This window comes from Hippopotamus amphibius, chromosome 5 (genome assembly GCF_030028045.1).
Source record: "Hippopotamus amphibius kiboko isolate mHipAmp2 chromosome 5, mHipAmp2.hap2, whole genome shotgun sequence".
In the NCBI taxonomy this organism is placed as follows: domain Eukaryota; kingdom Metazoa; phylum Chordata; class Mammalia; order Artiodactyla; family Hippopotamidae; genus Hippopotamus; species Hippopotamus amphibius.
Genome location: NC_080190.1, coordinates 14,939,804 through 14,957,002, shown reverse-complemented (window position 1 = coordinate 14,957,002; position 17,199 = coordinate 14,939,804). Strand labels below are relative to the sequence as shown.

Here is a 17,199-nt window from a genome sequence, read left to right as displayed (position 1 = left end):
TGTATAGTAGGAGCTGTCACTGTCTCTGAGGCTCTACGAGGTTCAAGTCACCCACTCAAGCCTCGGCTGTACGTTTCCAGCTGAAATGAACACCTTGGTTTGTGCCTCCTAATCCCACGCTTTTGGCTTGAGAATCTTGAAGTGGGTGTTTGCTGTCTGAGAGTACAGTTGACCCTTGAACAACTCAGATCTTAGAGGCGCTGACCCTGTGTACGGTTGAAAATTCGCTGTAATTTATAGTCAGCCCTCGGTGTCTGTGTTTCCTGTAGCCGCTGTTCCACATCTGTGGGTTCAGCCAACCATGGACCGTGTAATAATGTAGCATTTACTATTGAAAAAAAATCTGCATACAAATGAACCTGTGCAGTTCAGACCCGTGTTGTTCAAGGGTCAGCTCTCTCTGCCGTCCACGGAAAATAACGTGTGCTTGCTCCCAGGTCACACGTGTGAGCTCAGCACCCTGCTCGGTTCAGCAACACAGAGCTGGTCTGGGACTTCCCCTGAGCTTGTCTGCATCCCTGCTTTGAAGTTTTGGCTTCAGAGCTGCTTCCCATGCTTCACTCCTGGAGTCAGGAGTCACCAGCACGCTGTTCTGGCCGGATTCTCTACCAGCCACTTCCTCCAACCTGTGCTCATGTAGAGTGTCTCTGGGCCGGTTTCAGCCCATAGGTAGGTTTGACTTGGCTGGTGTTAGCCTGCGTGAGGTGTATGTTTTTAAAAAACGAATTGCCATCATTTAAAAATCAGGAGGTTTCACCTAAGAATCCAGAGTTCCAACTTTTCTAGAAAAACCAGATCTTCCCATTTGGGACTGGGATCCTCCAGGGCAGGAACTGGGCAGAACGGCAGCTGCCTCCTGAGATAGGGTCTGGGGCCTCCCCATCTGTGTGCCTTTTGTTTCTCTGACACTGAGGCCGAACGTCAGTGGCTCTTTATCACAGTAGCTGAGCTGTCGTTTTCCTGATGCTTTGCTTGCCTCATTCATGTATGCCTGCCTGACAGTCATCCTGAGACAGAGTCCCTCGTGATTTCTTACATCTCCAGACTAATTTAGTTCTCTGCTGAGCCCCTTTCAGGGTCAGGCTTAAATACCAGCTGCTTTGGGGAGCTTTGCCAGCTGCAGACTCTGGTTCCCAGAGCACTGCCCTTGTACCTGCGTGTCGCCTACTCAGCCATGTTGTAGTTCAGACGTCCTCTGATTCCTCCTTTGACGAGGCTCTCGTGATGACCAGAGCTACCTCGTGGCCACTGTCTCTGCTGCGGCCCAGCACTGGGCTCAGCACAAGCTGTCGGTACTGTTTGCCGTATCCAGTCACACCCAACAATCACGTGGCCACTGTATGTTGCTAAGTGTGATGGAAATGGTTTCCTGAAATGTGAAATAAGATTGTACTTTATTGTTATTTTCCAGATTATCAAGTCTAGAGTTATTTTTTTAAAATATTTTATTTATTTGTTTATTTAGGCTGCTGCTCTGGGTCTCAGTTGCTGCCTGTGGGATCTAGTTCCCCGACCAGGGATCAAACCCGCTCCCCCTGCATTGGGAGCGCGGAGTCTTACCCAGTCGACCATCAGGGAAGTCCCGTAGAATGATTTGGTTTTGGATTTAGCTCCTGCAGGCAGTCACTTTTGAAGTCCCTTCTGTGCTGGGAGGCTCAGCCTTTCTGGAGGTTTGATGGCTTGCGTTAGGGCCTGCAGAGGGGCAGTGGAAGCTAGCGTGTCCTTGGAGAGTCAAGGTCACACTTGCCGCTCATGTGCTGGTGAACCGCCTGGACAAGAAGGACCCTGGCCTTTGAAGTGCAGTGGGGACCTGCTGAGCATCTGCTACCCATCTGCATGTCTAATTTATGCAGTCAGATGATTGAGAAGAAAGCAACGTTTACCACTTGTGGGCAAGGCTTAGGAACCAATCTAGTATTTCTAGATTTCAAGGAAAAACACTAAAGGTGTCAAAAGTTTGAAAAGGCATCTTTGGAAAAGAGATTGTCCTGTTGTCCTGGTAATGGATGGGAACCAGATAGAGCTGATGTAGATAAATCCCCTGGCTTCCAAGCCTGGGCTGGCTTGAGTAGGCTTTTCTGCTCAAGGCAGAAAAGGCAACGTTCAAGGCACCACCGCCACTGGCAGCTGGAAACCAGGCTCGGCTTGGGGCTCCTGGGAGAGTGTGAAGCCTTGGACAGGAAACTGTCAGTCCTGTAGGACTTGGCCGCAAAAAATGGCCACGCAGACATTTACTTATTTATTTTTCTGGCATGGAAAGATGTTCATAAAGGTAATTGAAAAAACCAGGATGTAGAACCATAGGTATAATCCCATTTATCTGGGGGAAAAAAAAACCCAAAACCAAAAAAACCCTCAAACAAACCCAAATCCTGTGTACACACGTTTGTTTACGTACATCAAATTTACAGGGAAAAACAACTGTAGTGATGATCTGAATGCAGGCGCGGGGGATAATTTTAATGTTTTCCTTTGTGCTCATCTTCACGTTCCTCAGTGTTGTCAGTGCCCGTGTCCTTCTCCTGTCGTACAGATAACGAAGGCGTGGGGGGGGCGGGGGGCGGGCGTGGACAGAAGCAGATGCCACCACCGTTCACCAGCTGTGCGGGGTGGCCGCTGGCAGCCCCCCAGCCGGGAGCTGTCGGCGTCGTCCCAGGTAAAGCTGGCCGCCAGGCGGGGGGCGGGGGGTGGGGGTGGCCGCGGCGAGATGACGCTGATGATAAAGGGAGGAATCTCATTTCTGGAGTGTCTTGGCGGCTGCGGGCGGGCGGATGAGCCGCGCGGGGCCCAGACTGGCTCCGCCGGATATTAGCTGCTTGGGGTGCAGGCCCCGGGGCTTCATCTCGTCAGCTCTAATCACCAGTGTGGTTCTCCCAGTGATTAGTTTTTCTCACATTTGATGGATATCAGTACTGATAAGGGGTCCTTTTCATTCACTGACAGGCATTGCTTTCTTGCCAGCCAGTATCTCTTATCTCATTGGAACCAATATTTTTGGGACCCTCGCGCACAAAATGGGGAGGTAAGATGAAACAGTACTCCCTCTGTTATAATGATATAGTTCTTTTTTTTTTTTTTTTTTTTTTAAACGGGAGTATACTTGCTTCACAATGTTGTGTTAGTTTCTGCCACACAGTGGAGTGAATCAGCCTTACGTATACACACATCCCCTCCCGCGTGGACCTCCCTCCCCCACCCCATCCCACCCAACTAGGTCATCACAGAGCATCCAGCTGAGCTCCCTGTGCTGTATAGCGGGTTCCCACTGGCTGTTTCCCACATGGCAGTGTATGTGTCAAACCTAATCTCCCAGTCCATCCCACCCTCCCCTTCCCCCACTGTGTCCACACGTCTGTTCTCTGCCTCTGCCGTTCTGTTCCCGCCCTGCAAATAGGTTCATAATAACGCAGTTCTTTTTTAAAAAAATTTCGAGTGCTTCTACCTTCGCTACTACAACTAATTGTTTTGATTTCCATTGACAACCTGGATGGGGAGGGGGAATCATTTATCAATGGTGCTTTTTTGGTCTTTTTGACAGGTGGCTTTGTGCTCTTCTGGGAATGATAATTGTCGGAATCAGCATTTTATGTGTGAGTAAAAGATGACATTTGGCAGGTGGAAATAATCTGTGAATGAAACTTTTGCTTTGGGCAAGAATCACCAAGAAATATTTTATAGCAGTTTGAAGATTGTTGACCTTTAGTTTTATTACATCTTCCATTTTCTTCTCATTTTCTATCATCTTCAAAATTTTGGACAAGACTCTCCAAAGAGTTTATTTTCATTTTATGTCGGTTGGAAATTATTTAGAATGTTTTATTGCATAGTTTTTATTTCACTTTGTACCCCCTCCCCCACATCTTAAACATTACAGTGTCTTAAACACTTTAGGGCAGCTAGCCAGAAACCATAGCAAGACGTTTTTCTAGAATAAACCATTGTCTACCAAAGGCCAGTATCTACCCCAAATGAGACCTTCTTTTCGAGAATGGAGTGTGGACTAGGCTGAACTTCCACATATGGCAGTGAGCTAGCTTTTCGTGGTGCTCACAAAACCCATTTTAACTCTGTTAGAGATTGGGAGGGTCCACTTCTGCCCAAACCCTATCCTGCTTCCTCCTTCTGCTTCTTCCAGAAGGGAACATGCATACCAGGCCAAAGAAAACATGTCTTTAAGACTTTCCAAGATGATTTAGAGTTGGATAGCATGTTGTTTTAGTATAACATTTATTTCCTCTTACAGATTCCTCTTGCAAAAAACATTTATGGACTCATAGCTCCCAACTTTGGAGTTGGCTTTGCAATTGGTAAGTTACACGAGCCTCGTGCCCATGTTTAAAACTTTGTTTTCCCATTACTAAGAAAGAGTTACTCCTACTTGGGCACAATTGTAATTAGTCAATCTAAAATTTCTAAAAGCTTGACAGGAGGCTGTGGGCAGCTTAGCTCATGTATAGCTTATAGATTGTCCACAGAAAGATACTGGCTTCCACGTGCTAGTCACCTATTTCCTGAAACCAGTCTTGTAAAAGCCTGCTATTTACAGAAGCAAAGTGATACTCCACTGCTGAGCTTGGGCAAACAAGAGAACTGCTTATTCAGAACCCATTTGTTTGGGCTCATATCTGTGCACAGACCTTCTCATATGAGGCTGGAGGGCAAAGATGTCATATGTAATTTTTTAAAAAAGTTTTTTAACAGTGAATCAGCTATATGTATACATATATCGCCGTATACCTCCCTCTTGAGCCTTCCTCCCACCTTCCCTATCCTAGCCCTTTAGGTCTTCACAAAGCATCGAGCTGATCTCCCTGTGCTCTGTAGCAGCTTCCCACTAGCTATCTATTTTACACTTGGTAGTGTATATATGTCAGTGCTACTCTCTATGTCCTAGCTTCCCCTCCCCCCACCCCTTGCCATGTCCTCAAGTCCATTCTCAATGTCTGCATCTCTATTCCTGTAATTTTTATAAAGTTTGGTACAGAAAAGGTAGGCTGATGTATTGATGACCAGCTGTACTGCAGGAGTTTTCACAGGCACAGGGGACCAGTCTTTGCAGTAATGTGAGGAACAGTGAGTAATATGTTAGGGAAAATCTTGTTAATATTTTAGACAAGTAGCACATGCTTGTTTATCATTTATAATATACAGATTGATCATGATAAAAGTAAAGGTAAATCTGTCACAGGGTAAAGGCAGGAGTTGCATCTTTGGTACAGTAGAAAGGATGGAGCCTTTGAGGACCCCTTAGACCAGGTTAGACTCTCCTAGCTTGTATGTATACATTTACATATACACATACACATATACATAAGCTCTCACGGTACCTTCATAGCGTCAATCAGAATCGTAATTTATTTTCAACTCTTGTTCGTTTTGTTCTCCTCTGTGTCCCAGCACCTTGCACATTTCGGGTGATCAGCAAATGCCAGTTGAATAAAAGAAACGTCCCTTATCCTCCTGCCTCTGTAGGTGTGCAGGTGAGGGATCTCACGTTTGAATGCCCTGCGGGGTGTGTTCACAGTCATCATCTCATCCAGCCAATCATTATCTCCATTGTGTCGATGGGGAGACTGATGCTCAGAGAGATGAGGCATGATGATGCTCACCCAGCCAGGGATTTGCACCCAAAACTCTGAATACATGTGTTCTTTCTTTATGCATCCTGTCCTGACTATTCAAGAGACCAGAGATTCTAACCCAGGCCTGACAGTGTGGTTTTTGGCTTTTTAGCCAACTAAGTGAGCAAACCTCTTTTGATTTTAGTTTCCTGAGTAGGGCAGTATGATCCCTCAGACTCCTCCCTGTTCTGGTTCCTTCTAATTCTCCCTAACTTTCCAACTTTAACTCTCATAATCTAAGTGTGAGGCCATGTGTGGATGGGGAGGAGGCTGGGTGAGGCATGTAGGTGTGCCCATTCTTTGAGGCCAGAGGACAAGTAGACCAGAAAATAGTGAATCAGGAAAACACCTACAGGAAGTAGGCTCTGGGCCCACACAGCCAGCAACCAGCATCCCTCTGGGTCTGAAGAACGGCAGGTGAGTCACCAGAAGACTGGGTGCCGTCCACCAGACAGTAGAGGACAAGGTGAGGCAAAGTGGAGAGCAGCAAATGGTGGTCTGGGTTGCAGTCCCGGCCTCAAGCACCTTCAGTCTGTCTTCAGCAAAAGGTATGTTGCAGGGAGTTTGCCTGAAGACTTGCAGGTAGCAGTGAGGAATCGTGGCAGGGTTGTGAGTTTAGGACACAATCCCTGACATTCAGCCCATTGTTGGTTTCCATCAGTTTTCTATAGACTGTGTTCCCTGACTGTCCACAGGAATGGTGGACTCATCAATGATGCCCATCATGGGCTACCTGGTCGACCTGCGGCACGTGTCCGTCTATGGCAGCGTGTATGCCATTGCTGATGTAGCATTTTGTATGGGCTATGCTATAGGTAAGGACATTGGCTTTTCAAAACAACCTTTTTTCTCAGTGCATGATTGATAGTGCCTACTGAAAAATATTTAAACCTTTTCATCTTTCTGCCTACAAGACATTTAGAGAGAGCTTTATCTAATTCTCTGTTTCCTGAAAGGTCCTTCTGCTGGTGGGGCTATCGCAAAGGCAATTGGATTTCCATGGCTCATGACAATTATTGGAATAATTGATATTCTGTTTGCTCCTCTCTGCTTTTTTCTCCGAAGTCCACCTGCCAAGGAAGAAAAAATGGTAAGAAAATTTTAGGATGCAATGAAATGTTTCCTGATCATTTTAGCATGGTCTTTTGGATAGTGTCTTATGGCTTAGTTCTAAAATATATTTCTGCACCTTTTGAACGGAACTCCCCAAATATAAATGGTAAGAGTTCCTTTTTAGTTTATATCCCATAGGGCAGCTACTTGTTTTACTGTATCAAGTATTATGTTTATACATTTGAAGAATGAGATTATTTTTGTACATAGATTAGCAGTCAATATAGCTCTTTTTGTCAACCAAATATAAACATGGATTGTTCAATTTAATTTTCTAAGGTTCTTATAAATCTTGAACAGAGCTTTTTTGCCTTCTGTGCTTACTCCTAAGATCAGCCGTTTTTGGTCCTGTTTGCTTTTCTCCTAACCCTTACAGCTTTCAGTAATAATGTCTTAGTCCTTACTGCATAAGATTCTGGAGATGGTTCTAATATAGGTAACAGGCGCTTATGGACAAACATTGTTTATGCACCTTTGGGCACACATGAGCATGTATATATAACGTTTAAGTTCATAATTTCATGACCAGAATTATAGCTATAGGCAAGATGTAGTATTGAGTGTAAATTGTTCCTCTTCTGAATAAATTCGAACTTATTGATTCTAAATTTGAATTTTGAAATGCATTGGTCATTTTATCCTTTTTGATAAGCGTTCATACCTGGTGGTGCTGCTGCTAATTTTTTTTTAAACATCAAATGGTGATAGACACTCGTCTAGTTAAAAGATGAGGGCCTTAGATTAAGGGTGTATGGGAGAAACAAGGCCAGGGGAGATGGTATTTTTGCATTTAGGAATGGATGTGAGGTTCTCTTGTGCTGTTCTCTTGGGAGTACATCAGATGTTCTCTCTGATGTTTGAACTGAAAAGGGTTTTAAGGCTTTGGCATTTCTTGTCTGCCCTTTTATGATTTTCCCCAAAGAGTGGATTTAGAGACAGACACAGATCCCGAAGTTAGGTCATGTGCAGTCTTTGTTTTGGGCATTTTTTGCATTTATTAATATACTCAGTATATTTAAAAAATATATCCAGCACTGAGCACTGGTCTTGTGCCCTGTATTATATAGGATTTAAGCAGATAATTTTGAATTACGCACGACCCGTTTGACTCTTGCTCTTTTGCTGATGCCTCCCCAGCTCTGAACAACCGTAGCACTGTGTCGTAGCTCTCTCAGGGCATTTCCTGCCTTCCAGCCTGGGTCTGAGTTCCTTGTGCACCTTTGTTTGTCTGACCCCAGCACAGTACCTTGGCCCCAGTCAGGGCCAGAAAATTCTCTGTGCATCCACAGAAAACAACTCTTGCTCTGTTGCCACCACATCAGTCTGATTAAGGCTGAATGACGATTACTCCCAACCCTATTCGGAAAAAAAGAAAATCCCCTACAAATGCTTCTGTCACCCAGGAGACAATTTAAGACTCAGGAGACAGTGCAGGGCCAGCAGGACGCCCGGAGCCCAGCTGTCTGTCGCCCGGGAAAACCACAGCCTCGACCTCACAGGGTGGTCGTGGAGATTAAGTGAAAGAATTCCAGCAGAGTGTGACCCCCGAGTCTGCACACAGTAAATGCTCAATAAGCTGTCACGCGTTCCCGTATCACCCCACTCTCCTGTCTTGCTCTCACCTAACCCTGCTTATTCTGTCAGCCCAGTGGACCCCCAGTTTCCTCCCTTCCTTCCTCTCTGAGATGAGCACCTCCTTTCACTCTCAGAGCCCAGGGCTGCCCCGTGGGCTTCCCTCGCCAAACAGCAGCAGACGTTAGTGGCTGTTGTGTTATCCGTTTGTCGGCAGCAGCGTGAGGGTTTATCTGAGGTCTTGGAGGAAATGGATGAGGTCAGGGGACCGGCGGGTGAGCTTGCCCCGCTAGCTCCCGCTCTGGGGTCCGCAGCATGATGGGCGGAAGGCAGCCCTCAGTGCCTCTTGCTGCATTTAACCAAGGCTTTTTAGTTCACTTAAAAAGGAAAGTGCTGAAGGAAGTGGAAGAGACAATCCTAAAAGGCAAAGCAACAAGAACGACAGGCTTCCAGAAGCCACTTCCACTGTAAAACGTCAAAACCCTTAATAAGTGCCTAGTGAGATGAATCATTAAAAACCTGAGAGAATGCGCATCTCCCTGCCCATAATTGATGCCCATAATTGAAGGCATCACGTCAGATGCCGTTCGACTGGCATAATGGCATCATGCGAAGGTGGCAGCCCACAGCCGCCGCCTACTCACTGCGCAGGCAGAGCGGGAGGCAACCGGGTGGAAACCAATAGCGCCGAATGGTGGGGGCTGGGGAGGTGGGGCGCAGGCAGGAAGCAGTGCGTGCTGTGGAGGAGGGAGACCGACTACTGCCCACTTGAGAAAACCCGATACAGGCAAGTGCTGGCATTCAGGATCAGCAGTTACCAGATGCAGGGGACGGAGAGCCGTAAGGCAGCATACAAACCTGAGCAAATAATCCTTTCATTAGGAAGCCTTCTGATTAAGTGGTGTTTGGACTCAAGCTAGAAATGGAAAGTTCGAGTGCTGTTTTATGGATCCCAAGTCATCCAGTCGTGAACCAGTGTGTGAGCACTTGAGTGTTTCTTCCATTTGGTTTATTGGATTTCTGGTTTTTTAAAAAAATAATCAGTGTTATCAATACAGGCAGAGAAAAAACCTGTTACTCCAGTCCCTCTGCAAGTAGAAGAAACACCAACTCTGTCATTTGAGGAAACTGTGTTCTGGTTATAAGATGACTGCTTGCAGTCTCTGGTTCTCAGAATACCCAGTGAGGAAAGCTGTGTTCTGGAGTGCAGTTTTATTTTTTCAGGGTGAATTATTTTTATTTTATTTTTTTTTTTTAAAGAATTTTTTGATGTGGACCATTTTTTAAAGTCTTTATTGAATTTGTTACAATATCGCTTCCGCTTCATGTTTTAGTTCTTTGGCCTCGAGGCATGCGGGATCCTAGCTCCCTAACCAGGGATCGAACCCACACCCCCTGCATTGGAAGGCGGAGTCTTAACCACTGGACCACCAGGGAAGTCCCCAGGGTGAATTATTTTTAAAGAGAGGGCACATTTCTTAGGTCTTACTCTTGAAGTTTTTCTTTTTTTAAGCTCTTTATTGGAATATAATTGCTTTACACTCTTGTACCAACTTATGAGGTACACCAAACTGAATCACCTGTATTCATACACGTATCCCCATATCCCCTCGCTCCCGCGACTCTCCCCCACCCTCCACATCCCGGCCCTCTAAGGCATCACCCATCATCGAGTTGATCTCCCTTTGTTATACAGCAACTTCCCACTAGCTATCTATTTTACAGTTGGTAGTGCATATATGTCTATGCTACTCTCTCATTTCGTCTCAGCTTCCCCTTCGCCCCCTGCCCCCCCAACCCCGTGTCCTCCAGTCCCAGACAGGAAAGTAGGTGGCTTGATGACTGCAGCGTTCTTTCACTGGGTGACCCTGGTGCACAACCATCACTTTTTTATTTTTAAAGATGTGGTAAATAAACCTTTTCTAGCACATAGGCCTGGTATCTTTCAAAGTCTCGAAGCCTGGAGCTCTTACATTTTAATGCTTTTACTGTTTCACTGTCCTAGCTTTGTATCTGTGTTATTTTTACACTTCACTTGATCCAGCATGTTTTTACTACTTTGGAAATCCTGACTCTGCTGTGTCTGATGTGAAACCAGGCATCTGGCAGGACCAGGGCTTAACTCTCAGGCACCGGGCTTTGTCCTGAATTCAGATGACAATCCCCACCCCTCACCCCTTTTTTTTTCCTTCAGTCCAGAGTCAAACATACCTTTCTCCACATAGCAGTCCATGCAGCACTGCTCCCCAGGCCACTCTGCATGCATCCCCCATGCACTTGACTTACCCACTTGATCCTGTTCATGCGTCTCTTTTCATGACACTTTTGGACTGCTACGTGCCATCTGGCTTAATCATAACTTAAAAAAAACAACAAAACCTATGGCACAATAAATGTTTCAAAAGAGGTTCAGAAGCCAGTAAGCTGGATTTTAAAAGCTACAAAGGATCTTTTAAGAAAGAAAACTTCTTTACCTGATATAGGTAGTGTCAACAAATGCGGTTTGGTTAACTGATGAATTTTGACCATTTAAGTCTGTATGATGCCAAATAACTGGTCTGTCTGAAGTTCTTCCCTTGCAATGTAGTTTTTAAATTGAGTCCATATTACATGCCCAGTGCTATGTTCCAGAGGTCCTTCAGTCTACATGAATGTACCATCAGGTATGATGGTGGACAAACCAAGGGAGAGAAGGGAACCGTGATAAGGTGGATAATGGCTGTCCTTTCCAAGGCTGCCTCACTGCCTGTGGGCGGGGGGCCAAGGCCCCTTGCCTGGCAATCAGGGCCCTGCCGTCTGGCCCCCGTTGGGTTTTCCCATGAATGTCTCCCTGTGCTGCACCATCAGATCTCGGGGGGTAGGGGTGGGGGGCAGGCTGTTTTACTTAATGTCCCGTTTGATAAATAACCTCTGCCGTGCTCATTCCCAGCTTCCTCACTGTGCAAATCCTTTCCATCATTCAAGCTTCAAGTCCATTCCCATCTCTTCCACGTTGCTTTTCCTGAGCACTTAACCCACAGTGAGCATTCCACCTGCAAACCTTGTGGAGCCTGTCACTCGTGTGCAGTGAGGTACCTAAGTTGCTGGTAGAGGACCTTAAGGGCACTCACACACACACCTGGTAGGTGCCCAGTAAGCTGTTGTCAGTGTGTGACCCTGCTATGCCCTAGAAAATGCCACATAAGTTGGTGGTGTTTCTTGCAGCACGTTGACACCAGTATCATCCTACCAGAGGGTAGGGACCTGGGATTTCAGTTTTAACCTGCCCCCTCAAGTGATTCTTGGGCACCTTTTTTTGAGGATCACTAATCTTGAGAGGCAAGACACTGAGCTCTTTGGTGGCTAAACCTTGTGTTACAAGCACCCACCCACATCGGGAGAATGGTCCTGGTGTACAGTGTCTATTGCCTCAATTGCTTATTTTTTAAAAAAAATTTATTTATTGGCAGTGTTGGGTCTTCGTTGCGGTGCGCGCTTCTCTTCGCGGTGGCTTCTCCTGTTGTGGATCATGGGCTCTAGGTGTGTGAGCTTCAGCACTTGTAGTATGTGAGCTCAATAGCTGTGGCTCGTGGGCTCTAGAGTGCAGGCTTCAATTGCTTATTTTTAGAACTTGAGCTCTTTATGAGGTCCGTGTATCAATTCACTTGGCAAGAAGCATAATGAAAAAAACAGTTAAATTTGCAGCTGACAATTTGAGCTGGCAGCCTAACTTGGAGGGTCACGGAAGTCCTTATCTTAACATGCCACACTGCAGATCATTTTAGAATTTCTTGGGAAATGATAAACGGGTTAGGCACGGAGTGGAGACATAGCAGCTTATCAAATCTGTGGGACCAGAACTGGGAGGAGTACCTAACAAGTGCCATGGCAGGTTGCAATAGGCCAACAGAAGATAAATTTTAATCCAGATAAACGTAGCCATTTAGATTTTCAAACTGCACAAAAAGGCAGTGGAGGAATAGTTTACGTGGAGGAAAACTGAAAGACATGCCTGATGAATTCATTTCAGTTGCCCCGATGTTGTGCTTTGCATGGCTGGCTGCCCATGGAGCACCTCCAGAACGGATTTTGGCAAAGGCCGCCTGGGCTCGCATCTGCCCCATTTAGCTGTACATCCCTTGGTCAAGTTGTTTAACCTTTGTGCCTACACAGAGGGTTATCAAGCTACCATATAGGTTTATTGTGAAGTTGACATATTGCATTGAAAATGCTTAGCACGGTCCTGGCACGATAAACCTCAGCTGTATACTCGGACTACGTGCTTGGTCTGTATGCTTTCACGAGGAATGACTATAGTGCTTATCAACTGAGGATGTTTATCAGTTGAGGATCAATTGACCTTTAAAAAAAATTTTCAGTAACAAAAAGGGAGTGCACGAGATTTTTATGTGTATGAGAGGAATGTATTTTTACACTTGAGCAAGAGGAGGCCAGCCAGGATTTGGGGAGAGGTCCTCCTGAATGCCATTTTAAAAAAATAAGGGCCCTGTGATGTTTAGTGTAGGGAAATCTGAGGCCATGGCCATGGTCTTAAAATATTGTAAGTGCAGGCTGTAAAGATGGCTGGAATCAGAACTTGCTCCACGAATAGAAACACAGAGATAGGTTTTAGTCCAGCCTCAGGTACGTTTCTAACACAAGAGCTCGCATCATTAAGGAGGGAGGACCTCCTTATTAAGTGTTGTTACTGTGAAGGTGCATTGGGTGACCTCTAGGATACTCCCACCCTAATTCTAAGTATAACCTAAACCTAACCTGCATATCCCTTTCTTCACAGCTTACAGGTTCCTCCAAATCGACTTAATAGCCCCTTGCTGGTTTAATGGGAATACTGCAGAGACTGCTTCTGCTGCCTCTTATTGCCTGGAATTTTCACTGTTTAGAACTCCAGGTCTTCTAGGCCAGGCACCTGGCAGTTGCACCAGATCACTGGTTGGTTAACAGCAGGTGGTACTATCTGTAGTTTTCAGATTACTAATCCTTAGAAAGAGGTTAAGATGATCTTCTCTTTATGAAACAATACGTTAATATATCTACACTTTGCTCTCTTTTAGGCTATCCTCATGGATCACAACTGCCCCATTAAAACAAAAATGTATACTCAGAACAATATCCAGTCGTATCCGATAGGTGAGGATGAAGAATCTGAAAGTGACTAAGACCCTCAAAAGTCATCCAAGTATCTAATTGTATAAAAGTGTTTCCAGTGCAATGACTCATCCAGAACTGTCTTAGTGATACCACTCATCCCTGGTGAAAGAGTAAAACAACCAAAGGTTCTTTCTTTTCCATGGTTATGATCGATTGCCAACAGCCTTATAAAGAAAAAGCAGCTTTTCTAGGGGTTTGTATAAATAGTGTTGAAAACTTTATTTTATGTATTTGATTTTATTAAATATTATACAATATATTTTGACGAAATAGATATAGTGTAAATCTATAAATATTTGAATCCAAATCAAATATAATTTTTTAACTTACATTCACGAACACCTGGGCAAAAGTCTTATATTTTTTCTGAATATTGGTAATGAGTGTTTAAAGCACACATTATCTCCAGAACACTTCCAAAAATAAGAAACTAGAAGGAAGTCTGAAAAACAGAATCAAGTAAGACGGCATATATTATGTAGTGACACGGAATGTTGAGTTACTGAACTTGTAATTACAGTTGACCTTGAACAGGGTTTGGGGGTGCTGACACCCCATGCAGTCAAAAACCCGCGTTACAACTTTACGAGCCCTTCGTAGCCATGGTTTCACATCTGTGGATTCAATAAACCACAGACCACGTAGTACTGCAGTCTGTGTTTATTGAAAAACCGCATATAAGTGGACCCGTGCAGTTCAAACCATTGTTGTTCAGGGGTCAACTGTACTGTCAATATATTCATGAGTCAAAAGCTAGTTATCTCGAAAGCAGAGGACAAGAACTCGAGTCAGTCATCTTTCGGAGTTATCCATGAATCTCAGCTGGCATTAGTTTTCTATGTAATCACCTACCTGGAAACAGATGGTTGTAAATTATATGTTTACCTGTCATGTGGTTGGCAGCAAACATTAAAGCCAATAAGGGTAAAACAGTAAATGTTCTGAAAGCAGAGAAAAGCACCCAAATGTATACTAATGAATAACCAGAAGCTTTCCCTTTCAGATATATACTTGTCTTACCAGATGACAGAAAACTGAGGACAGACATACCTTATACTGTCAGGGTTGTTTAAGCATAATGAGATATATCAACATCTAGCTCAGGTTTTACAAAAGAAGTTTAAAAGGCTAATAGCTTCTGTGATGTGAAAAAAATCAGACTATAATTATCTGACTTGGAAGTCATCCAAGTGTTTTCTAGGGATCTATTAATTTTGAGTTGTTTTGAAACTTATTTTTTAGACTTCTGAAAGTTGTTCATATCAATGTGAAAACAACTTTTAGATGAAGGAATAAAATTGTCTTGAGTCATGTTAGGAAAACAGGTAAAAATAATAGGGTGGTCAGGGCACACCCCCTTCCACAGGCAGGAAAAAACCCAAACATCTAAAAATGTCTATGTAATACTGTTTCACCTAGTGCTGTGTGATGTTGTTCTTCGAAGCATGATGACATGGATGTGCCTTTTCGATGTGATAGCAAGTACTGTGTTTGTGAACACTGTCAGTTTACACTGAGTTTTGTATGATATGAAGAGTGTGTGGAATGTCTCAAATAACATTTGTGTATTCTGTAGCTCTGTAATGGTAAAAAAAACAAAAACTACCTGTCAGTTCTTTGTTAAGCTAAAGTTGTGTTCCTGTTAACTTGGAAGGACTCCTCAACCTTATAGTTCTCTAAGAAAGCTAATACTTTTTTTCCATTTTCTTTATGAAGCTTTTTTCTGGGGCTTTGATCTGAAGTCTGGTTTTCAGGTGCATGTGTTGGAAGCAAATAAGCTTCTCTACTCATGTATTTGCACTGGGTGACTTTCACAAGGATTCTGCTTTGCTGGAGGCACTTCTATGACTAAAGTAAAAAGGCAGGATTGTTCTCTACTTCTGTAGGGGAGAGCCTTAAAAAAGAATGTGCTGCAAATGAATTCTCTTGGAGGGTTTGTGGCTCTCCCCATTCCCAATACCATGTAACTTATTCCTCTTTTATTTTTGTCTGTAAGGCTGCAGTCTCTTTGAGAATGACTGGCAGCCATGTCTGCTCGGGGTCCCTAGAGATCACATAAAAGATATGTTTTTCAGAACTGTTTTGAGAGCAAAGCAGTTGTATCTGAAGAGGAAAAAAGGTCTTTTATATGACTAATATTCTGGGGTTGGCAAGACTATGAAAAGAGAGGATTTTTTTTTTTTTAATGTGTGTATCAGAGTAAAGAATCCACAGCTCTCTGAACATTTATTTTTTGAACAGAGGTGGTTTTTATGTTTGTACCTAGCAATACAAAAAGCTTAATGAGGTTAGTGATGAATATTGTTTTTTCTTTTGACTGCTAAGTGTATCCACCTACGTCATGTTTTAGCTAGTTAATAAATCTTCTGAACACTGCTGTGCTTGTTGTATTCCTTTGTTAACCAGATATTATCATTGGAATAAAATATGTAAGAAGATATTGTTTTGACTGTGGGTATTCAGTTAAAAACTATTCTTTGCTTGCAGGCATCAGGTAAAATCCACTCCAGACTAGTCTGAACCATATTTTTTGACTTTGCAAAATTTGTTTTAAATTGAAATATGTAACTAGCCACACGGTGTCAATGTGGAACAAACCAGTAAGTTATCCTTGCATCTCTAAAGTTATATTGTTTTCCTGATTGCTATGAACAAATAACTGTATCTGATGGAAATAACTATGATATGCAGCCACTTGACACAGTAGTTCACAGCCCCTGGAAGTTCCACAAAACTTAGGGTGTGCATGTGTGCATCTTTCAGGGGTGAAAAATCCATGGTTTTAAACAGTTATTAAAATGGATCCATGGCTTAAAAAGGATTAAGGGAACCTACCCCAGCCCTGCTTTTAAAGGAAAGCTATTATCTCTCAATTTAGAAATAAACTCAATGCATTTTAAAATTAAAGTGATTTTAAATTTATTCACTTTTAGGGGACTTAAGATTTTATTATCTTACTATTAGTAAGAGCCAAATATCTTCAAACTGCCTTTCAAAAAATTAAAAAATACCTAAATTTAGAATTGACAGTACCCTCAAATTTTTAGCATGTTTTCTCCTCTCAAAATCACAAAATGGCCACACAGTATTTTAACTAGTTCTTTACACTGAAGAAAGTAAGGCTTGATATTAAGAAATGTAGCATATGAATTGATAGTAAGTGCTAAAATGTTGCTCAGCTTGACTGTCTAACCTAATCATTCATCTAAATACCAATGTAGAAAATACACTTTAGTCTAATTACTACTAGACAGCAGAGGCAAATGCATAAATCTAATTATTTCACAGCATAAAAAAATAGTAAAACCAAAATTTAATGCTTTTAGACAATTTTCAGAATAGCAATTTTGTTTAGCAAAAGAGGACTTTGTTAAGCTTGTCTTCATGGCCCAATTATACACCAGGCAATAATTCCACAGAGATGCAGCAATCACCTTTTTTCAGATATCATCAAATGAAGATATTCTTGTTTTCTGTGGTAGTTTTTATTTATTATTTTTTAGCTATTGATAACATAGCATGGCAGAAAGATTACATCAGGAATGTGATATAATACAACTGTTTTCACTGAAGCCTTATACCTTACTATTCCCTAGGCTATTTGGAGTGTCTCCCCTCCTTGCACTAAAGTATGACTGTGATGCCTCTATTGCCTCTCCCAGTAAATAGAAAAATATTGCACTACATACAAGGTATATTTTACAAATATCATTAGCAGCATTACTGAGCTTTCCATAATTGT

At 43.2% G+C, this 17,199-nt stretch overlaps 2 protein-coding genes across 5 annotated transcripts in view; one reads left to right on the top strand and one right to left on the bottom strand.

The window, feature by feature from the left end:
* Positions 1 to 13,649, top strand: part of SLC18A2 (solute carrier family 18 member A2) — a 36,417-nt gene extending 22,768 nt beyond the window's left edge. Inside the window, exons 10-15 of the mRNA XM_057737075.1 lie at positions 2,944 to 3,022; positions 3,539 to 3,590; positions 4,244 to 4,307; positions 6,317 to 6,436; positions 6,578 to 6,711; positions 13,361 to 13,649. Coding sequence (XP_057593058.1) covers positions 2,944 to 3,022; positions 3,539 to 3,590; positions 4,244 to 4,307; positions 6,317 to 6,436; positions 6,578 to 6,711; positions 13,361 to 13,465 — 554 coding nt within the window. The 3' untranslated portion in view covers positions 13,466 to 13,649. The remainder of the gene's footprint in view (positions 1 to 2,943; positions 3,023 to 3,538; positions 3,591 to 4,243; positions 4,308 to 6,316; positions 6,437 to 6,577; positions 6,712 to 13,360) is intronic.
* PDZD8 (PDZ domain containing 8) overlaps positions 6,575 to 17,199 on the bottom strand; it is a 93,098-nt gene continuing 82,473 nt past the window's right edge. Inside the window, exons 5-6 of one of the 4 annotated variants that reach the window (XR_009053994.1) lie at positions 9,165 to 9,326; positions 6,575 to 6,691 (exon numbers count right to left, since the gene is read on the bottom strand). Coding sequence is in view for 2 of the 4 variants with exons in the window: in XM_057737068.1 (XP_057593051.1) it covers positions 9,316 to 9,326 (11 nt within the window). In the remaining 2 variants the exon portion in view is untranslated. The other 3 variants (XR_009053995.1, XM_057737068.1, XM_057737071.1) reach the window with 3 other exon arrangements.